General features: G+C 44.8%; 1 protein-coding gene across 2 annotated transcripts; it reads left to right on the top strand.

Moving 5' to 3' along the window:
* The first annotated feature begins 503 nt into the window (after positions 1-503).
* On the top strand, positions 504-14,244 carry LOC143957051 (uncharacterized). 2 transcript variants are annotated; one of them, XM_077467186.1, is made up of 9 exons: positions 504-658; positions 1,285-1,411; positions 3,772-3,945; positions 4,032-4,137; positions 4,406-4,503; positions 4,596-4,695; positions 4,788-4,889; positions 4,982-5,080; positions 12,738-14,244. In XM_077467186.1, the coding sequence occupies exons 2-9, from the start codon at positions 1,334-1,336 to the stop codon at positions 13,940-13,942; spliced, it is 1,962 nt and encodes a 653-aa protein (XP_077323312.1). In that variant the 5' UTR covers positions 504-658; positions 1,285-1,333; the 3' UTR covers positions 13,943-14,244. The 2 variants fall into 2 exon arrangements, with proteins under 2 accessions (XP_077323312.1, XP_077323311.1); XM_077467185.1 differs by having other exon boundaries at positions 505-658; positions 1,280-1,411.
* The last annotated feature ends 9,375 nt before the right edge of the window (positions 14,245-23,619 follow it).

Raw genomic sequence — 23,619 nt, 5'->3', positions numbered from 1 at the left:
GCGTTTGGAGCGCATCGCGCATGCGCAGTACGCAACAACGTCACTTCCGCACCATCCTGTGATAGGCATCAAACTGTGACACTACAGCGGGAAAGCGGACATCTTGTTACACCCACCGGAGTTTTCCATTTTACACTTATTTTTAACAGTAAAGTGAGTTTATATAGTGAAATACAGTACTTAGAACCCCATATGAATGTTTAGATGTTTAATTCTAAAAGCAACGAACTTCTGTCAGATAAGCAAACCTGTGAAATCAGCAGGCTTACCGCTACTTTTAAAATTCAACATGTAACCAGTCAGACGGAGTTCTAAATACTGTATTTCACTATATAAATCCATTGTACTGTAAAAAAAAATGTGTAAAATATAAAACTCCAGTGGGTGTAACAAGATGTCCGCTTCCTCCTTCTCACTGTATCCTTACTGTGGAGGAGTGTGGAGTGTAGCAAGATGGCGGCGATGGAATGTCACTTCCGTTACACATTCTGACGGGTCGCCAAATCTGACGAAATAGTTGCAACAGAATCACCACTAGACGGCGCTCGTTTGCTACAGAAGAGGAAGTACAGGGGCGGCGGCCATTTTGTTGTAGCTGGAACGTTGTTATATCTAATAGAAGCTTCCTGCATGAGAGTGTGTGCCTAGCGAGGAGAAGGTAATAACGTCTTATTATCACGAGAAAGAGGTGTCCCAGCACTTTCTGTAGAATGGAGTTTGGGGGGGAGTCATGTGACTGGTCACATGTCTTGTACAAAGTAAGCACACAGTCTTGTTGGGATTTAGTGAGATGATAGATTCGCTTCTTCCTCTTAACAGGCCTAAGGAAAGCAATATGACCCATTGTAATGGGATGTAATGCTGGCTTTGAGCTGTGCCATATTATTATCAGTATCAGGAATGACAGGTTCTCTTCATATACATCTCCCAACACATGTGCTGTAGAACACTGCCATAATAAAGAGGATTTGCTGGGTGACGTTTGCACAGAAACCCCTGTGACAGTGTTAATCTCCTGTGGCCCCTGCAGCACTCAGTGGTTCCTCCCACAGACCCCTGATTGACTACAGGACTCAATAGGGATGTGGAGGTCAATGGCAGGAACCACTGAGATCTGCGGGGGACATAGATCAACACTGCCAGAAGTATTTCTGTGTAAACATCATTTGGCAAACCCTTTTAATCAGGGCACTGTCCTGCAGCACAGGTGGTAGGTAAAAAAAAAAAAAGTATATATATATACTCGTCATATTTATTTTGTCTTATTTTTGTGTCCAAGAACAGCCAAAGTACACATAAAAGTAACACTTCAAAACAGGTTAACTGATTGAAGATGGAGAAGGAGCAGAGCCACATGACTGAGAGGATACTAAACCTCACATTGGAGATCATCTACCTGCTGACCGGAGAGGTGAGGAGGATTCTGGGAGGTCACATGACATCACTCTTATCTCTATTAATAAAACACAAACCTGACCGGACAGGTGAGGAGGATTCTGGGAGGTCACTTGGCCAGGGCCGTCTTTAAGGCAGGGCAAAAGGGGCAGCTGCCCTGGGCCCCATCATTGTTGTGGAGCCCAAAGTAGCTGCCTCATACTTGCCAACTATTCCTGTTTAAATTCCCTTGAAGTTTTAGTCCTGTGCTGTGTCCCGATATCTCAGTGTGAAGTTCTGTTACTAATGCTACCCAGTTCTGCCCCATTGACGTGTTCAGACGATTCACCTGTAGACCCTGTGTTTATATGTAAATAACCTGCATTGATATGTAGCGGCAGCAAATATATGTAAATAGCCACAGACCGGCATCATTGATATATAAATAGAGGCGGCATTCATGTGTATAGCATGCTCGCCTGAGGTCATATCCACCATAACTTTTGCTGAATGATGCCCACTGTGGGAGGTAAAGGGGCATTCTTGAAAGTCCTGCTTACAACTGTGGTCAGTAAGCCTAACATCAGCCTGTTCTGCAAAGGTAAAAAAAATTGGAGGTGGAACCCTGTTTTCAAAATAACATGGGGCCACAGCACCCTGAATTTTGGTGCATGTGAATACGCACATCTCAGCAGATGTGTGAGGGTGTCCTTAACAATTAATGGCACTGCAGTGTATCTGCTAAAGGGCAGCATGTTTCTGTGGTGTCAGGAAAGCGATTTTGCATGCATTCCCGACATACACAAATGTATTCGCAGGTCAAATGTCTCAGTTACATTGGTGGTCAGTGTAAATCTTCTCATTACATTGGGGCTTGGTGTACAATCCTTTCAGTCACACTAGTGGCCAGTGTGAAGGTCCCCCTTACATTGGTGGTCAGTGTAAATTCTTCATAAATTGGTGATCAATGTAAATTTCCCTTTACATTGGTAGTAAATCCCCCCTCTACATCGGTGGTCAGTGTAAATCCCCCCGAACATTGGTGGTCTGTGTAGAAATGTCACCTTACATTGGTGGTCAGTACAAATCTCCTTGACAATAGTTGTCAGTGTAAATTCCCCCTTACATGGAGGTCATTGTACATTCCCCCTTACATTGGTGGTTGGTGTAAATGCCCCTATTACATTGGTGTCAGTGTAGCAATCCCTCTTTATATTGGTGGGTGGCATAAAATCCCTTGTTACATGGTGGTCAGTGCAAATTCCCCCTCACATTGGTGGTCAGTGTAAATCACCCCTCACATTAGTGGTCAGTGTAGAATTCCCTACTATATACTTGCCAAAGATTTCCTCTACATGATTCATAATTTGCCACAGTGTACTGCCTCCTAGCTAATACCATCCCCCCACCACTGCCACTGATCCCATCAACCCCTCAGCATTTCCACTGATCACACTCCCCCTCCCCCAGCATTTCCACTGATCTAAGGAGTCCTAGGATCCCTAATAGTTTTCTGTCTATTGAAGGGTCCCCTCGCCTCCCTAGTCCCTAGTGTGCAGGCAGTGAGGAGATGATGTGCTGTGACCTTTAGCAACCAATCAGCGAGCAGTAATGATGTGCACTAACCTCTTGAAACCAATCATTGAGCGGTAAAAATATGCAGCAGCCTCCAGCAACCAATCAGCGAGCAGTAATAATGTGCAGTAACCTCTAGCAGCCAATTAGTGAGTAGTAAGGATGTCCAGTAACCTCTAGCAACCAATCCGTTTGCAGTATTGATATACAGTAATCTCTAGCAACCAATCAAGCAGAAGTCATCTGCTGCAACCTCTAGCAAATAATCAGTGAGCCATAATGTGTGCTGTAACCTCTAGTAGCCAGTCAGTGAGCGGTAATGATACGCTGTAACCTCTGGCAACCAATTGCAATCGTTGCCTGATCTGATTCAGTAAACTGATTTTCAGTCTAAGAGAAATTACATGGAAGGAGGGGCCCAAGAAATGTTTTGCCCAGGGTCCAATAAATAATAAAGACGGCCCTGCACATGACATCACTCTTATCTCTAATAATAAAACACAGACTTGACCGGAGAGAGGTGAGGAGGATTCTGGGAGGTCACATGACTTCACTCCGATCTCTATTAATAAAACACAGACCTGACCGGAGAGGTGAGGAGGATCCTGGGAGGTCACATGACTTCACTCTTATCTCTATTAATAAACACAGACCTGGCCGGAGAGGTGAGAAGGATTCTGGGAGGTCACATGACATCACTCTTATCTCTATTAATAAACACAGACCTGACCGGAGAGGTGAGGGATTTTAGGGACTCCTAGTGACAAAAAACTGCAATGAGTTATGTTGGGAAGTCAATGATCTTCTTTATGTAAAATACAGGAAAGCATTATAGTGAAGAAGCCATCTCACGTTCACATGTCTCATGTGTCACAAAGTTGGAGCAGGAAACGGAGCCCAGTAGCGGAGACTTCAACTCAATCTTTAATACCTGAAATAAACAACGACAAGATCTTAGAAGTCACCAACAAGATCATTGAGTTGCTGACAGTAGAGGTGAGCGGTGGTGGGAATTCTGGGACATTATCCAGTAACAGACAAGGGATGTGTCTGGATGGTGACGGTATCATTGTGTGTGTCAGGTTCCTATAAGGTGTGAGATAAACACAGAAGAAGGGAAGTATTTGTATTGCAATGATCTGCACAAGGAGACTGTGATGGAGAACCGACCGCCCCTCACATCACCGGGTAAGAGGAGACTTTCATTTCTTGTAAAGGAGAGAGGAGTATTGAGGATACCCCTAGATCAGTGATGGCAAACCTTGGCACCCCAGATGTTTTGGAACTACATTTCCCATGATGCTCATGCACTCTGCAGTGTAGTTGAGCATCATGGGAAATGTAGTTCCAAAACATCTGGGGTGCCAAGGTTCGCCATCACTGCCCTAGATACACACATCCTCTGATATAAAGACATAGAAACAATGTATTCAGTCAGTGTGTGTGTTTCCTACAGACGGATCCAGCAACAGAAATCCCCCAGAGAGATGTCCCCGTCCTCTGTATTCCCGGGACTCCACACAGGAACATCAGGAGATCCCTCTGGAAGAAAAGGTAGATGGAGCTGAGTCTTAAAGAAAGTGCCATGATGTTTGATCTGAAATCATAATGCAGATAAAGTTACCACCTATATTATTCTTATATAGTGTGATAACCAGACTGTCAAAGCTGAAGATGAAGCTGAGATGCCTGTGAAGGGTGATGAGATGCTTAAGGAGGAAGCAATTCCCATAGAGATCAGCACAGGTGAGGAATAAATACTAAATCCAGAGAAGAGTCACAGATTCTCCTTGTTCAGCCACTACAAGAATCTCTTCTTCTCCCTCTTCTATTCACAGACCCGGGAGCCACCAGAGCTACTCAGAGAGACGTCAAAGCTGAGAAGGATGAAGGATGTGTGAAGATTAAAGAGGAGGAAATGCCTATAGAGATCAGCACAGGTGAGGAATAAACACTAAATCCAGAGAAGAGTCCCAGATTCTCCTTTTTCAGTCACTACAAGAATCTCTTCTTCTCCCTTTTCTATTCACAGACCCCGGAGCCACCAGAGCCATTCAGGGAAATTTAAAAGAAGAGGAAGAAGGACATGTGAGGATTAAAGAGGAGGAAGTTCCTTTTGAGATTGGCACAGGTAAGAAGCGCAAATTGCCAATTACATATAGTTTGTGAAGGAGGTGATAATGTCTTGTGATATTCTGGAGACTTGCAGAGAGACCAAGAGGGGCTCCATCTCACGAGTTATGCTCTGGGAGCTTATAATACACAATTAAAGTTGTTGATTTGATGGGGTTTTAGCCACCCCTCACCCGTGAGAGATAAGCCCCCTGGTGGACTTTTGCTCTTTTAGGTCTGGTTCCTTTTTGTTTGCTACAGCCCTCTTCTATTTTATTTTTTTGACATTTTTGGATACTGCAGTCATCTTTATTCATGTATATGCAAATGTGGATCCTAAGAAAGCAAGTTATGTGAAACCCGTTAATCCTACACGCTGATACAATATTGTAATTGTCTATGATATAAGACCTGATGTAATTGGATTTATACTTGAAGTTTTAAAGGATTGGTATATTAACTGTGCTTTGAAATCAAACGGTTTGTTTTTTATTCCTATGTGAGTTTGTATAAGTCCCACCCTCTATGGGGATTTCTGTCTTACACTGGGTGCTCTCCAAGGGATGGTTGGAGCCCCACAAAGTTTCTTAGCAATGCACATTTGTGATGGTGCTCCAATGAGGATTGTTGTTTTTAGCTCATTTCACACATTAGATAAGATTTAAAGTGATATTAAAGTCTTTTTTTTTATGTTATCTTTTTAAAGTAACAAACATGTCATACTCTACCTGCTCTGTGCAGCGGTTTTGCACAGAGCAGCCCAGATCATCTTCTTCTGGGGTCCCCCACCGGGGGTTCCTGGCCCCTCCCACCTGCCAAGTGCCCCCAGAGTAAGCAGCTTGCAATGGGGGCACCTGAGCAGGCTCGCTCCTGACCTGCGGCTCTGTGTGTTATTCACATACAGAACCACAGCTCGGTCCTGCCTCCACACTCTCCTGATTGGCTCAGTGGCTGTGATTGACTCAGATGCTGTCTCAGCCAATGAGGAGGCAGAGTCCTTGTGAGCTGAGGAACTCGTGCACATTATTGGATTGAGATGGGGCTCAGGTAAGTATTAGGTGAGGCTGCACTCAGAAGAGGCAGATCGCAGGCTGAGGCACTTAAACACCTCATTGAATCAAGTTGGGGCTCAGGTAAGTATTAGGGGGACTGCTGCACAGAGAAGAGGCATAGTTCCCAGCAGCCAAGGCATCCGTGCACAACACTGGATTGAGATGGGGCTCAGGTAAGTATTAGGGGGCTGTGGGGGGGGGGGGGCTGCTGCACACAGAAAAGACAGTCGCCGGGAGCGGAGGCACTTGTGCACATCACTGGATCGAGATTGGGCCCATGTAATTATTAAGGGGGCTGCTGCACACAGAAGAGGCAGTGTCCCTGGGAGCGGAGGCACTCGTGCACATCACTGGATCCAGATTGGGCCCAGGTAAGTATTAGGGGGGGCTGCTGCACACAGAAGGGGCAGAGTTCCTAGGAGCCGAAGCACTTGTGCACATTGCTGGATCGAGATGGGACCCAGATAAGTATTAGGAGGGCTGTTGCACACAGGAGGGGCAGAGTCCCCTGGAGCCGAGAGACTCGTGCACATCACTGGATCGAGATTGGGCCCAGGTAAGTATTAGGGGGGCTGCTGCACACAGGAGAATGTATGAAGGTAAAAAAAAAACCTTGAGCCTTTAGAACCACTTTAAGACTATATAGTATTCTTTTTCACTCCTCCTGCTGGCTGTTACATATAAGGTAGAGAGGTGAGAGTAGGAGCTTGGCCAGCACAGACAGTAGTCAAAACTCCCAGATTAGGAGAGGGCTGTGACATGTAAGAAGCAAGAATGCTGTACTGGTAAATCAACTCTTCCTGGCCGTTCATCAGAGACACATTGCAGGTCAGGAAAAATATTTACATAAAGGAAAAAGAAAAGAATGCGGGGGGGGGGGGGGTTTACTAAAACTGGGGAGTGAAAAATCTGGTGCAGCTGTGCATGGTAGCCAATCGGCTTCTAACTTCAGCTTGTTCAATTAGGCTTTGACAATAAAACCTGGAGGCTAATTTGGTTCTATGAAGAGCTGCACCAGATTTTGCACTCTCCAGCTTTAGTAAATCTCCCTCATAGTTGGTGACAAGATTTTTAAACTGAAATTGGCAAACCAAATGAAAACCTATTATCTGTGTGGTACTCCTTTCCCCGTGTAATAACACATCGTTGTCATGATGGTGCTCTCAGTCTCACCCTGCACTGAGAGTTTCCAGCTCACAGGGCAACAATCTTAGTGCCAGCTAACTGAGAGAGATCATCACTTGGGTCAGTGCACTACACAGTTAACCCTTTACACGCACAATCTTAGCTGCCACCACATGTTTATTGGAAACATTCAATGCTCACAGTATCTACTGTAAAAGTGGAATTTCGACTGATCTTAAATCTGCTCCCACCCTCCTTCCAACACCTTTACTAACTACCCCTTTGAAGAAAGATGCATACACTTACCTTTTTTTTTTTTTTTTTTTAGGGCACGGCTTCAGGGGAGAGACAGGAGTGCAGGCAATGGATGGCAAATAGTATAGCCCAGGGATATGCAATTAGTGAACCTCAAGCTGTTGCAAAACGACGAGTCCCATCATGCCTCTACCTCTGGGTGTCATGCTTGTGGCTGTCAGTCTTGCTATGCCTCATGGGACTTGTAGTTCTGCAACAGCTGGAGGTCCGCTAATTGCATATCCCTTGTATAGCCCATAGTAAGCCTATGAGTAATGTTGCTACTCCACCAATTGCAGACCCTCCTGCCCACCTGTTGCATTCCAGCAGACCCACCCACCTGGCCAGATTTCTAACTGCTTACATATTTTCATATAAGTTCATGCTATAGCCTGATAATTAATACATTATTGCACAGCATAACACCCTGATTTGATAGATATCAATTATGGCATCAGGAATCAGAGGTAGAGATGGCCAGATCTGCATGGCTACACTTTTATAATATTGTTTATTTCATTTATTTATAATATTATACAGGATTTATATAGCGCCAACAGTTTGTGCATCACTTTACAACATGAGAGCAGACAGTTACAATACAATTCAATACAAGGGGAATCGGAGGACCCTGCTCGTTAGAGCTTACAATCTAAAAGGGATAATACAACTAAAGAAATCTAAACACGAGCAAAAATAAAAATATACATGAACAATTAACTGACAAAATACTTAACCACCTAACTATAAATCCAATATATACAAGATGAGAAACACAGGTCATAGGCAAACAGCATCTGACTTGGCACAGCAAAACAAAAAACTGACGTGAAGTGTGCTGGCAGAGGAGAGACTAAATACCCTCCCGTCAACCAGCAAAGGGTGGAGACTGATTACTGGTAACTGGTGGCTGCAGATAGACACCTGCCGGTGGACACTGCTACAACAACTTTCCACTCTGGAAAGCACAGTGCCACCAGTAGGTGACCCAGGTACTAATATATGGTATGGCTGTGATGCCAGTTACCCTCAAGAAGAGATGCAATGTGTCTAATCTGCTTCCTGCACCTTGTAATATAGAGGTATTTAAACTGGTATTTCTGGCACTTTGTTTACAAGTTTAAATCCAGTTTTCGTTTTTTTTATATTTCTTTTTAGCAGATACCCTAGGGAACAAAATGGAGATTTTTGCACACATTTGTGTAGAGGTTTTTTTCAAACACAATTTTTTTTGGAAGAAATACACTTTATTGAATTAAAAAAAACAATATATACCCCAATTTTTTTGTAAAATATGAAAGATAATGTTAGGCCAAGTAAATAGATACCTAATATGTCACACTTTAAAATTGCACACGCTTGTGGAATGGCGACAAACTACAGTACTTAATGAATCTCCACAGGCGACGCTTTAAAAAAAAAAAAGTAGGTTACCTGAGTTACCTGACAGTAACCACACTGTCCCTTTTTATTTCTGTAGCACCGACCCCCGAAGGAGCGGCTGGTTATTTTGGGCTTACCGCTTACCTTCTCCGCCTCGTTCTTGTCTAGGTGTTCTTGAGGTTGATGGCCCAATAACTGCAGAGACCAACACTTGAATCCCTTTTGAGGAATTTGTATTTGCATAAAACGTTGAACAAAACACAGTCTCTCAGTTGGGAATAGAGGGTCCCCAAACACTTTTTATGACAATGACTTGCAAATTAACCTTTAAAATTATCACTTTTGATTTCTCCCACAGACTTTTAAAGGGTGTTCTGTGGCTTTCGCATTTTGCGCGAACACCCCAAATTGTTTGCTATTTGGCCAACAGGCGAACAGCCAATGTCCAAGTCGAACTAATGTTTGGTCCGAACATAAAGCCCATCCCTAGTCCTGAGGACAAGAGTTGAGAACCACTGTTATAGAGAGATCTGGAGTCAAAAAGACCCCATAAAAACTAAGACTAAAACTAACTAACTAAAAAATGTATCTTTTGCTTTAACCTGTGTGCGCTGAGTGCACGCAAATATGTGGCCTCTCGGCGGCTGGGCCTTGGCACCAAGCGACCGCATATTTGCATGCAATAGCATCAATAACTGGCGGCAAAAGGAAAGCTAGTCAATCACAGCGGTGACATGGCAAAAAAAGCCCTCCTGGCATTCCAAAGCCCTTAAAGTGGTAACGGGAGCTGGTGCCAAGGGGTTAAAAACAAAATATTGTTTTCCTTCACCCTGGACCAGAAGTGACATCACAATGTCATTCTAGTCCTCTAAGGCCATTGAGGCGATCAAAAGACGATCTAGACTTTTATCGTCTCTGTGACCAGCCAGCCGCACAGTTGGATCATTTCTTGGGTGTGCTGGTGAAAACAGTAAGCCAGAGAAACACCGACGGGAGTGGGGGAGATCCCCCCCCCGCCACTTCTGAAAGCATTCCAGCTGTTCATGATCCGCTCACAGCTCTTTCATGAGAAAGCCGCCTGAAAAAAAATATGCCGGGTTATGGCTGATAGCTTCAGCCATAACCCCGGTAAACCACAACATATATATATGTATTGCGGTCAGCAAGTGGGTAACATATCAGAAATCTGAAATTATGACTGATTTTAGGGGGCTTAGGGCTGAGTTGTTTGAAAAAGTCAGAGAAAGTCAGACTTCCAAACATGGATTGATCCTAACTGGCACCATACCAGTTACATTTTACCAACTTGTTTATTATAGGCTCAGTATGGGGTCTCTGCTTATCAGTGTTCTGCTTGCCAGAATTTGCTAAGTACTGCTTATGATAACCATTAGCGATTTATGACGGCTTTAACCAAGCTGTGCAGAGTGCTAAATTACATTCAGAAAACTCCCTGCCCTGCTCAAGCTGTCTCACTGGAATTTGTTAATGCTAGGGTTTTATGATCTTCTGCTAACAAAGTTTATTAGGATTTATAGTAACTACAATTACTATACTACAATGTAAAGTAGTGAGTGTACAGCTTGTATAACAGTGTAAATTTGCTGTCCCCTCAAAACAACTCAACACACAGCCATTAATGTCTAAACCACTGGCAACAAAAGTGAGTACACCCCTAAGTGAAAATATCCAAATTGGGCCCAAAGTGTCAATATTTTGTTTGGCCACCATCATTTTCCTTAACCCTCTTGGGCATGGAGTTCACCAGAGCTTCACAGGTTGCCACTGGAGTCCTCTTCCACTCCTCCCATGATGACATCACGGAGCTGGTGGATGTTAGAGACCTTGCACTCTTCCACCTTCCATTTGAGGATGTCCCACAAATGCGCAATAGAGTTTAAGTCTGGAGATATCCTTGATCAGTCCATTACCTTTACCCTCAGCTTCTTTAGTGGCATTGGTCGTCTTGGAGGTGTGTTTGGGGTCATTATCATGTTGGAATACTGCCCTGCGGCCCAGTCTCCGAAAGGAGGGGATCATGCTCTGCTTCAGTATGTCACAGTACATGTTGGCATTCATGGTTCCCTCAATGAACTGCAGCTCCCCAGTGCTGGCAGCACTCATGCAGCTCCAGACCATGACACTCCCACCACCATGCTTGACTGTAGGCAAGACACACTTGTCTTTGGCGGCAACCAGGTGAGGAGTACACACACGCTTGACACCATCTGAACCAAATAAGTTTATCTTGGCCTCATCAGACCACAGGACATGGTTCCAGTAATCCATGTCCTCCTTGTCTTCAGCAAACAGTTTGCAGACTTTCTTGTGCATCATCTTTAGAAGAGGCTTTTTCTGGGACGACAGCCATGCAGACCAAATTGATCCCTCACCCCCTTCAACCTCTGCAGAAATGCAGGCAGCACTCATATGTCTATTTCCCAAAGACAACCTCCTGGATATGACACTGAACACGTGCATTCAAATTCTTTGGTTGACCATGGTGAGACCTGTTCTGAGTTGAACCTGTCCTGTTAAACCGCTGTATGGTCTTGGCCACTGTGCTGCAGCTCAGTTTCAGGGTCTTGGCAATCTTTCTATAGCCTAGGCCATATTTCTGCAGAGCATCCATTCTTTCTTTTAAATCCTCAGAGTTCTGTATCATGAGGTGCCATGTGGAACTTCCAGTGACCAGTATGAGATAGTGAGAACGATGACACCAAATTTAACACATCTGCTTCCCATTCACACCTGAGACCTTGTAACACGAGTCACATGACACCGAGGAGGGAAAATTGCTAATTGGGCCCACTTTGGACATTTTCATTTAGGGGTGTACTCACTTTTGTTGCCAGCGGTTTAGACATTAATGGCTGTGTGTTGAGTTATTTGGAGGGGATAGCAAATTTACAGTTATACAAGCTGTACACTCACTACTTTACATTGTAACAAAGTGTAATTTCTTCAGTGTTGTCACATTAAAAGATGTAATAAAATATTTACAAAAATGTGAGGGGTGTACTCACGTTGTGAAATACTGTAGATGGAAATGCATGTTCTAGGGTCAGTTATTTTTTTTTTTTTACCAATTATAGAACATTGTTTTAAAATAAATATGTAATACAGGTTTTTTTTTGTTTACACTGATATTACATCACAGCATTATGGGTTTTCTAAAGAGAAAGTAAAGTGTGTAGACTGGAGCTTGAGCTATTGAGCTCTGTAAGCAGCAGGGTTTATAGTAAAGCAGCTTAAAGTGAGAGTAGCCTTTTTTTTTTTTTTTTTTTTTTTTTTTTTTTTAATAACAAATATGTTATACTTACCTGCTCTGTGTAGTGGTTTTGCACAGAGTAGCCCCAGTTCTCCTCTTCCCGGGTTCCCTGCCTACGTTCCTGGTCCCTCCCTTCTGTTGAGTTCGCCTTGCTATGGAGGGCACCCAAGCTCACAGCCTCGGCTTGGCCAAGCCCCCTCCCTCTTCTGATTGGCTCACTGGCTGTGATTGACAGCAGCGGGAGCCAATGGCTGCCTCAGCCAATCAGGAGTGAGAGTGGAGGCTCTCATGGACATCGCTGGATTGAGAGGGAGCTCAGGTAAGTATTAGAGGGGGCTGCTGCTCACAGAAGGTTTTTACCATAGCATAGAATGCATGAAGGTAAAAAACCTTAAGCCTAGATTTCTACTTGCTGCCTATTTATGTTTTGTTATATGTAAACAACAAAATTTAGAACATTTTAATGCCCACAAATGGTATTAAAAACCCTTTTATTGCAGACAACATGTCATTTAAATGTTCTAATTTTTTTTTATCTTTATTTCCTCCAGATGGACAATACATCAAGAATGAAATGACGATACATCCCATAAAGTTCATCGCATCCAGTTCTCTAGGAGCAGATCCCATTACTTTAAATACCCATTCAGTCCTTCCTAGCAATGATGTGTCATTTGATCCCCCTACACCTGATCACTTGCTTCCCACCAATCATCATACAGACCATAGAGAAGAAGACAAGTTCCCATGTTACATATGTGGGAAATTTTTTACCAGAAAGGAAACTCTCACCGTGCACCAAAGATCTTACACTGGGGAAAGACCATGTTCTGTGTGTGGAAAATGTTTTCTTCGGGAATTGTGCTTAATTAATGAAGAAAAAACATCTACTGGAGAGAAGCCATATTCCTGTTCAGAGTGTGAAAAATGTTTCAGCCAGAAGTCAAGTCTTAATTACCACCTACGGGTTCACATAGGTGTGAAGCCGTTTTCTTGTGCCTATTGTGATAAATGCTTTACCACAAATGCCCGTCTTCTCCAACATCAGAGAACTCACACTGGGGAGAAGCCATTTTCATGTTCAGAATGCGAGAAATTTTTTACTTCCAGTTCAGCTCTTTTGCATCACAAGAGAAGTCACACTGGAGTTAGACCGTATTCATGTTCAGAGTGCGGGAAATGTTTTACTGAGAGTTCAGCTCTTGTCAAACATCAGAGAACGCACACTGGGGTGAAGCCGTATTCATGTACGGAATGCGGGAAATGTTTCACTGCACATTCAGGGCTTGTCAATCACATGAGAACTCACACAGGGGAGAAGCCGTATTCCTGTTTAGAGTGTGGCAAATGTTTTACTGCGCCATCAGCTCTTTTTTATCACCAGAGGACTCACACTGGAGAAAAGCCATATTCGTGTTCAGAATGCGGGAAATGTTTTACTGAAAGCTCGGCTCTTATTAATCACCGAAGAACTCACACGGGGGAGAAGCCGTATTCATGTTCGGAATGTGGGAAATGTTTTACTACAAGTTCAGCTCTTGTTGATCACAAGAGAATTCACACGGGGGAGAAGCCGTATTCATGTTCAGAGTGCGGGAAATGTTTTACTATGCGCTCAGCTTATGTTTATCACAGGAAAACTCACAAGGGCGAGAAGCCGCATTCGTGTTTGCAGTGCGGGAAAAGTTTTTCTGAGAAAAAAAATCTCCTTTTACATCAGAGAAATCACACTGGGCAGAAGCCATATTTTTCATAAAAGAATTATAGACATGTTTTGTTAAAAACAGGTTATTCCGAATAACTCAAACGGCGGTCTGCATACAACATCATGAGCCCTGTGCGGGGGAGGTTATTGCAGTACTAGTTCAAAAAATAATAAATCACTTGCGTCTTCTGAACGTATGATACTGTTTCTGCCCTTCTATATCTTACTTTTATGTAACATTTCCAGAGATGGCTTATGGCTGATGAGTACACTTTTTGTACAGAAAGGAAACTGGCATCACGCACTTTGATTAGGCCTACTTGTCAGCATTCAATACATTGATTTTTAATTTCTTTTGTGTTTCCAGTTTGCATCTGTTTTCATTCTATTTTAGATATTCTTTCAGATTTATGCTGACCAGTAAGTACATAAATACAGAGAAATACAATAAAGTTAAAGTGGTTGTAAAGGCTCAAGGTTTTTTACCTTCCTGTATTCTATGCATGAAGACAAAAACCTTCTCTGTACAGTAGCCTCCCTTTACACTTACCTGTAATACATAGGCTATTTGCCGCAGTTAGCTGACTATACTGATTGTGGACCACATCCCTGATACATAGAGTAAAGACAGGTTCCTCAAATTGTGACTTTAAATGAACCACAAACAGTATTATAGTAAAAATATACAAATTTATTGAACATTGATATCAGTCAATGACAGAGGAGTGGAAATAAAAGCAACAAACACATATGTTGGGTACAGAGATGGAAGCAGCTGAGAAGAAAGCCCAGAACGTCTAACGCGGACGGCGACAGAGGGCTTACAAGTTCCAAATCTGTGGCTTATATCATCCATACAGAGAGAAATCAGAACTCGATAATGAAAAAAGAGCTATGTCTGTCAGGGCAGCGCACAGGCATCAGACCCGGGAGATGGCGATGGTCAATGATCCACATAGTACAAAGTAATCCCAATTACAATATTTGTGGTATATATTGACAGAGACTAGAGGAGGTGTTCCATCCAGAATACAGAAACAGACACACCATTCCATCTTGGCTATAAGATCAATAGGACCTATCCAGCCATCAGGTAGATTCAAGTAACATCTTACAACCTGTAAAGGATTGGATTCAAGACACAGATTCCACCCAGCACTGAACCGGTTCGTGTTTATGGGGAACAAGCACTATATTTTTCCTCTAGAGTCACTGTCAATATATACCACAAATATTGTAGTTGGACACTACTTCGTCCTATGGGGATCATTGTCTGTCACCATCTCCCTGGTCTGATGCCTGTGCGCTGCTCTGACAGACATAGCTCTCTTTTCATTGTCGAGTTATGATTTCTCTCTGTATGGGTGGAGCATTAACATTTGGGATATAAGCTACAGATTTGGAACTCGTAAGCCCTCTGTCCCTGAAGATCTGCATTTAGTTTTTTTGAAACGCGTTGACCGTTCTGTCTGTTTGACAGGTTTTGGGCTTTCTTCTCAGCTGCTTCCATCGCTGTTCCCAACATATGCGTTTGTTGCTTTTATTTCCACTCCTATGGCGTTGACTAATATCAATGTTCAATACATTTTTTATATTTTTACTATAATACTGTTTGTGGTCCATTTAAAGTCCCAATTTGAGGAACCTGTCTTTACCACATTACATTCACCTGTGCCCGATCTTCCTCCAGCAATGTGCGCGGGAGCCTTGACTCTCCAAGGTCTCTCCCTGCTCATTGGCTGAGACAGCACTGGGAGCTATTGGCTCTCTCTACTGTCAGTCACTGCCAGTTGGGAATGGGTATGGCTGAGCCACGCTCTGTGTGTAAATGGACATATTTACAAGCTGCTTGCTTTGGGGACACCCTGCAGGAGGGAGGGCCAGGAGTGCCTGATTCTTGTTTCCCAGTCTATAATTGTTCAGCCCAGCTCAGCTGAAAATGCTCTGTAATGTGGGCTGAATGCGATTTTGAACAACCAGCTCACATTAAAGAGCATTCTCAGCTGAGCCACAGATGAATGATCAGAGATTGTGACACTTCTTCCTATTGGTGCACTGTAAAAGATGGCACATTGGGGAATGTGGGATTTTGGAAGGACTCCTCCTAGCTTAACATAATAAACAAGATCTATGACAATGTAATAATCTTCCATCATATGAAGGATTCGCTGTGTTGAGGTTACACTGCTTGAATTCATTCAGACATCATTGGCAATCCCTACCTCTGACGTCAGCCACCAGGGCTTGAGTGTTCACTACAGAGACCTTGCAGCCCAAGGGGAATGGAAGACGCAGGCCTCCGCTCTTGTTTCAAATGTATTGTAGATCAGCAGCCTTCATGACCCTCTAGTCCCCCTCTCACCTTGTTCGTGGAAAAATTGTTCAGATAAGGATGGACAACAAAATAGCTGCAGTGTACATCTACGAACAAGGGGAATGCATAGACGATTAAGGTAACGAGAGATGGAGCCAAGCATAGTCCTTGTCCAATCCAACCTATGGGTCTTATAAGCAGTCTACATCATGGGAGAGCAGGATCTCCTCAGCTATTCTCGAATAGACTAGAAAGAATGGCCCTTGAATATGAAAGCCTTCAATCGTATTGCAGCATTCTTGGGAATGCCAGTAATACATTTCAGCCTCTCCCTCTAGCCCGATACAGGTTTCCATGAGCCACGGGAATGGAAGCTCTGTCCCATGCTTGATTGTGCACAATAAGTTATGCCTTCCTCCTCAGCCTCTAAATTTGAGGTTGCTACAGAGAGTGCCTCTCTTTCAAGGAGTGGTTATAGTTATAACACAGTATCGGCCACAGAGACCGTAGATCTCCATACTTCTCTACTTAGATCTAGAACAGGGGTCTCCAAACTTTTGAAACACAGGCTAGGTTATTGTCCTTCAGACATTAGGGGAGCCAGACCGGTCCAAGTGTAGAAAATGCCCCAGAATCATTGGGAGTAAACAATGGGGGTTATTTACTAAAGGAAATTCCAGTTTGCACGGAAAGTGCACTTGGAAGTAAAGTTGCTTTAGATCCTAGGGGGACATGCAAGAAAAACAAAAAACAGCATTTTAGCTTGCATATGATTTGATGATAAAATCAGCAGACCTTCCACTCATTTCAGATTTACCCTTTAGATTTAGAGCGACTGCACTTGCAGTGCAAAGTGGATTTGCCTTTCGTAAATAACCCCCAATGTCTTTGACTTGGTGGTCAGTGGGAGTAAAAAACAAAACATAGCACCTCTGGTCAGTGGTAGCGGGAATAGTGCTGTCATATGGTAGGAATAGTGCCTCCTCGTTGGTGTAATTTGGAATAGTGCCCCATCTTTGGTGTCAGTGGGAGGAATAGTGCCCTATCGTTAGTGTCATTGGAAGAAATAATGCCCCATCATTGGTGTCATTGGGAGGAATAGTGCCCCATCTTTGGTGTCAGTGGGAGGAATAGTGCCCCATCTTTGGTGTCAGTGGCACGAATAGTGCTCCATTGTTGGTGTTATTTGGAGGAATATTGCCCCATTGTTGGTGCCAGTGGGAGGAATGGTTTCCCAAGGGCCAGGTAAAGGCAAGCAAAGGGCCGCATTTGACCAACGGGCCGCAGTTTAGAGACCAATGGTCTAGAACATCCACTAAAACATCCAATGAGGCCAAACCTTCTGAGCCAGTGACCGTTCCATATATGAACAAACTCAACCTAATAGCATGGAGGTCAATCGGGATAAATTATCAAGGCTAGGCTGCTTCCAGGCTGTGATCTCTTCCTTAAAGAAGCTCCAGTGTTTTTTTTTTTTTTGTGTTTATTAATAGTCAGCAGCTATAAAAACTGTAGCTGCTGATTTCTAATAAACACACAATCACCTGTCCCATGATCCAGCGATGTGCTCACTTGAACCGTCCTTTCTCCCCATCTTCTCTTCCCTGTGACTGTTTATGGCTTCACAGCCGGATGCCCACTGCACATGCAAGAGTCGTACTGTGCCTCCTGAATGGTCCGGCAGTATGTGGGAGGGAGTACCTGTCAAAACTAGGTACCCGCCCCCCCAAAAAAAATGACATGCCAAATGTGGCAGGGGAGGAGTACTTAAAGTGGAACTTCCCTTTTTTGGGTGGAGCACCACTTTATTGAAGGCCAAAAAGAAACTCAACTAAAATAACTTACAAAAAGGTATGGGAGTGCTTTGTGGAATCAGCCTTTTTACCGTCATTTGAACTTTATTTTCCCAGGGTAAATTATGTGCTAGACTTCCTTTAGAAGGGCCTGATAAAAGTTCACTTCTCTGATATATCAGCCTTAAGTGGCACTAGATGTTCCAGAAATACCTTTGTAGTCGACTTGCCTTATAAAAAGCCCTACAAGTTTAAGTATAACTAAAGGCTAACCTTTTTTTTCGCTTTTCTATAGAGGGCGAAGAATTTGAACATCTGTCAGTTTTTATTGCTGTTTGTGTCCCCGTTATGAAGATTCACCCTCTCTAGTTCACCTGGTTACCATTATCATTGAAAGTCAATCATTGAAGTAATGACTAGGCTTCACTAAGCAATGTCCTCCCAGTATTCCAGTAGGGCTTCGGGAGGTATTGCATTTAAATGGCCTGCACCTCTAACAAGGGTATTATTCAGATTTAGTCAGAGCCGCACAGTTTGTTTTTATCTATAAACCTGCATAGATAGTCTTTTTCATAAAGGTAACCTAACCCTTCAACTGCTTCCTGTCGCCATATTGTAGAATGATGGTAGGGTGGGACCAGTTGTTCTGGGAGGACATCATATGACATCCTACCATTCTTGCTGTGCATGTGCGCATGCCAGGGCTGCACAGCGTGACGAACAGTGGTGAGCTGTGTCGCTCACACACGGTGCATCACCAAATGCGGTAAAGAGCCAATGAAGTAGGCTCTTTACCATGTGATCAGCTGTGTTCAATCACAGCTAATCACATGTAAATAAATGCTGCTTATCAGCATTTCCTTTCCTCAGCGCTGTCAGTGTCTGAGGAAAGGGACGCCGATAACTGGCTTTCCTGGTGCCTCCATGGCAGCATACCTGTGACAAGCTCCGCCTTGGCTCCTCCCTCAGGACTAGTGAATATTATAAAAGAAAAGGTTAGTACAGCCCCCGCATTCTCCTTTTTTTCCTCATACCTCATGGCAGTGAATCCTGGTCGGCGTCCTTACCTTCTGCATTCGGCAGCGTCCGTCCGGGTTCAAGCCTCTCCCGGACGCAGTTCCTTCTCTTGGGCAGCTAAATGCGCTTATAAGGTTGGAAGTCCCTTCTGTAGGATCTTTTGGGACAAGCAGTTTGTCTCTTAAGTAAGAGCTTTACCTGCAGTATGGGCATTCAGGCTCCAGTCTATGGCAGCAGAGGTGGCAGCTTTGCTCTGTCCCTGAGACTTGTTGTTCCCCTCCTGTCTCATCTGTCCTTTCTCTCTCTCTCTCTTGCGCTCTGTTCCCCTGGCCCCATAGTTTTAGGAGACCCCCTTCCCTTCCCACGTGCGTTTGTCATCCTCAGACTCACTAGGGGCCGCGCGCGGCGAGTCTGGGTCATTTTATAATAGATCAGCGTTCCCGCCGTCGTCTGCGCATGCGCCGGCGGGTCGTATGTTTCGACGGCCAGTCTCGACGTTCGGCGCATGCGCGGTAGCGTCGGAGGATTCGACGGCCATTTTTACTGAGGGCGAATGGTTCTTTTTGCCCTCAGAGTGTCAGGGGAGGAGCTCAAGCGTGACATCACTTCCCCCCCTCCTATTTATTTCCCCAGCAGCACAAGTGAAATGCCTGTGGTCAACAAGAGAATTACACTCTAGAGTTCCAGGCTACACCCACCCCTGTTAAGGTAAGACATGTCTTAATGCATTTGTCTTCTTATACATGTGAGCATGCGAATATATATATGTATAGCTCTGATGGAACAACTCGTTCATTAAAAGTGTATTAATTTATTAAATTATTTAAAAATTTCTCTTTTCATCGGAGTCTCCAAAAAAAAAAAAAAAAAAAAAAATGGATGTTTAAAAAAAAAAAAAAAAAAAATTAAAAAAACAACACAGTAACAGTGGGGGGAAGTCGTTACTTATGTAGGCAAATTCCCTTTTTTCCGTGAATCAGCGCACGACCGGTTGACGCCTTTTCCTCTGACTCTTTCCTAGCCGTTACCTCTGCTAAGCCGCCTAACATGAGCCTTTCGCCGCCCGCTCAAGATCCTACTCTACTCCCAAGGTAAGGACCTACGCCCAGGTAAGTTTTAAAAAAAAAAAAAAGAGTGTACTAAGGACGATACTTTTTGTATTTCAGTCCTGTACGCCAGAAGACGTCTAAGAAGACCTCAAGGCGATATGAAGATGACGATGATGATTCCTGTCACAGCAGGGACAGGTCGCCCAGACATGGGCATTACAGAAGTGGCAGGAAAGCTTCAGTCAAGAGGCGCCGTCATTCGCGCTCCCCGAGACCTAGACCTAATAAATGTCAGGCCTGCGGAGGCACCCCACTTCCGGACAAACTAATTTGTCGAGATTGCCTTAGAGACTATGCAGCAGACAGAGAGTCTGAGGGCCTACAGGTGGCAGATCTCCTTAAAAAGGCAGTAAAAGACTCCCTTGCGGAATTGGTCGCTACAATGCCGACGCAACAACCGGCATCCCCTCCTCAGGAACAGATGGCCGAGGCCTCCATTCCCGTTCCATCCACGAGTGGAAGTGGTCGTCCGTTCCCTCCCTCCTCCTCTAAGCATCAGGACGAAATGGCCATTTCAGAGGATTCTTCAGATGACACAGATGCCTCTGGCTTTGCCTATGTGCAGGCTGTTAAACAAGCAATCGGTTGGGAGGATTCCAACACGGAGGTCAGGAAGTCCAAATCATACTTCCCCTTCCTTAAGCGCCAGATCTCCTTCTTCCCTCTTATGGAGGAAATCAGGGAAGTGATCGAGGAAGAATGGGGGAGGACAGACAAAAGACTTTCCATCAATCGATTGGGAAAATTATACCCTTTCTCCGAGGCAGATTCCAAAATGCTGGATGGCCCTCCGGTGGTAGATGCCGCAGTGGTAAGGCTGGCCAAGAATGTCACTTTGCCCCTAGATGATTCAACCTCCTTCAAGGACCCTCTGGACAGGAGGATGGACCTCGACCTTAAGAAGGCCTATCAGATGGCAGGATATGCCTGTAAACCTGCAATAGCTCTGACATCAGTGTCCAACGCATTACGCGTCTGGACAGATAATATAGAGTCGGCAATCCAACAAGATGTCCCTAAAGAAGATATAATCAGGGCATTGGATGAGCTGAAGCTCTCAGCCGACTTCATTGGGGAGGCTGCGATCGATTCGATTCGTTGCTCCGCAAGGGCAATGCTTCACACAGTAATGGCCAAAAGGGCACTGTGGCTAAAACCATGGGCAGCGGACGTTGCCTCGAAGCAAAATTGGTGCAAGATACCTTTTGACGGTAAAGCCTTGTTCGGGGAAAAACTTGACAAAGCCATCTCTCGGGTCACTGGCGGAAAGTCAGGCCTACTTCCTCAAGACAGGCGCTCCAGACGTTTCAGATCATCTGCACCAAGGTTCCAATTTTCCAAAAATAGGGACTACCGACAATCCAGACAAGGGAAAGGCTTCAGGCACAACTGGAAAAGCACACAGTCTATGTTTCTCAAGTCCAGGAGGCAGAGGCCAGTACCTACCCCACAGGATCCATCAAAATCCTTTTGACGCCAGGCCAGCCCAAGTGATCCCTGTGGGGGCCAGGTTGAAACAGTTCTCAAAGATTTGGGAACAAAAATGCAGGGATCCTTGGGTAGTTGCAACAGTCAAACACGGTCATTTCTGGTCCTTCCTAAACAAACCCCCCAAAGACTTTTTTTCTCCGACAAGGGTATCAAGATCTCCTCCAAAAGCGGAAGCTCTGAAGCAGTTTCTTCTTTCCCTACAGGAACAACGAGCAGTAGTTCCAGTGCCTCCATCCGAGAGATTTTTAGGTTTCTATTCCACCCTGTTTCTAGTCCCCAAAAGAAACGGAGGGTGGAGACCCGTGATAGACCTAAAGAGGCTAAATCGCTATATCTTTCTGGAAAAGTTCAAGATGGAGTCTCTTCAGACGATTATTCGCGTATTCCAACCAGGGGATTGGATGTTGTCAATAGACCTGCAAGACGCTTACTTACACATACCCATACTCCCTACATTCCAGAAATACCTGAGATTCGCGGTGGGGCAAGTACATCTCCAATTTCGGAGCCTTCCATTTGGCCTCTGCACGTCACCCAGAGTCTTTACAAAAACCCTGATCGCCATCATAGCACCTCTGAGAGAATTGGGGCTCCGGGTGTATCACTATCTGGACGACCTTCTACTCCTGGCGAAGGACCCAACCCAGTTATTAGAACACAGGAATATCCTGTTAACAACACTAGTGGATTTTGGATGGAAGATAAACTACGAGAAAAGTCTTCTCTCTCCGACTCAAGAGATGGTCTATCTGGGAGCCCTGTTCAATACAATGAACGGATCAGTGTCTCTCCCACCTCAGAAGGTATCTTCCATTGTCCAACAGATGAAGAAGGTGAGCTCGAGATCCTACCTGACAGCCTCAAATTGTTTGAGCCTGATAGGTCGGATGTCATCATGCATCCCTATGGTCCCCTGGGCCCACTGGCATTTGAGACATTTTCAGCTGGAGTTCTTAAGAATGTGGAACAAACGATATCTATCCCAACCCATACACCTGACGACCCGGATGCTCAGGAGTCTACATTGGTGGATGAAGAGACAGTCGCTCCTGAAGTCTCGCCCGCTAGGGCATGTCGACTGGATCATAATTACTACCGATGCCAGCGCAGCTGGTTGGGGAGCACATTCCAACAAGACCTCAGTACAAGGAAGATGGTCCTTCAATGCAGCCGGCATGGTGTCCAATGTCCTGGAGCTCAGAGCGGCCTATCTTGCACTGCTAGCCCTGGAGTTCGAGATTTCGGGCAAACCAGTTCTCCTCAGGATGGACAACAGGGCCGCGGTATCTTATGTGCACCGTCAAGGGGGAACGCGCAGCAGATCTCTCCTGAACGAGGTGGAGCCCATATTCCTCTGGGCCGAAAGGAATCTGAAGGACCTGAGGGCAGTCTATCTGCCCGGCCATCTCAACTCAAGGGCAGACGGCCTTTCCTGCAGGTTCGCAGACACCAACGAGTGGTCCTTACACCCGGAAATCTTCAACTGGATAATGATCCAGTGGGGGCCCCTCGAGCTAGACCTCTTTGCGACAGCATCCAACACCAAACTTCCAAGGTTTATCTCGAGGTTTCCGCACCCCCAGGCGGAGGCAACAGATGCCCTCTCAGCCCCTTGGGCATGCGATCGGGCCTACGCTTTTCCTCCACGGCCCCTCATTCCGAGGTTCCTGTCAAGACTCGTGAGGGAGACATCGACGGTGATAGCCGTTCTACCATACTGGCCAAGAAGGCCTTGGTTCCCTACGGCAATGGATCTGAGCACCAGCCCTCCAGTCAAGGTTCCAATAGTACCCCTCCTCCTTCTGTCGCAAGGATATCACATCCACCCAGATCCCCGCAGGCTGGACCTTCACATCTGGCAACTGAAAGGAAAAGGTTCCAATCCCTGGGGTGCTCCGACAAAGTGATCGCAACCCTGCTCAAAGCGAGAAAACCATCCACGAACAACATATATGATAAAGTATGGAACAAGTTCAGGACCTTCATGCTTGATAGAAACTGTGA

This window comes from Lithobates pipiens, unplaced genomic scaffold (assembly GCF_037356315.1).
Source record: "Lithobates pipiens isolate NorthernLeopardFrog02 unplaced genomic scaffold, aLitPip1_a1.2 Scaffold_51, whole genome shotgun sequence".
Taxonomy (NCBI): Eukaryota; Metazoa; Chordata; class Amphibia; order Anura; family Ranidae; genus Lithobates; species Lithobates pipiens.
This window is presented reverse-complemented; position numbering and strand designations above follow the sequence as displayed.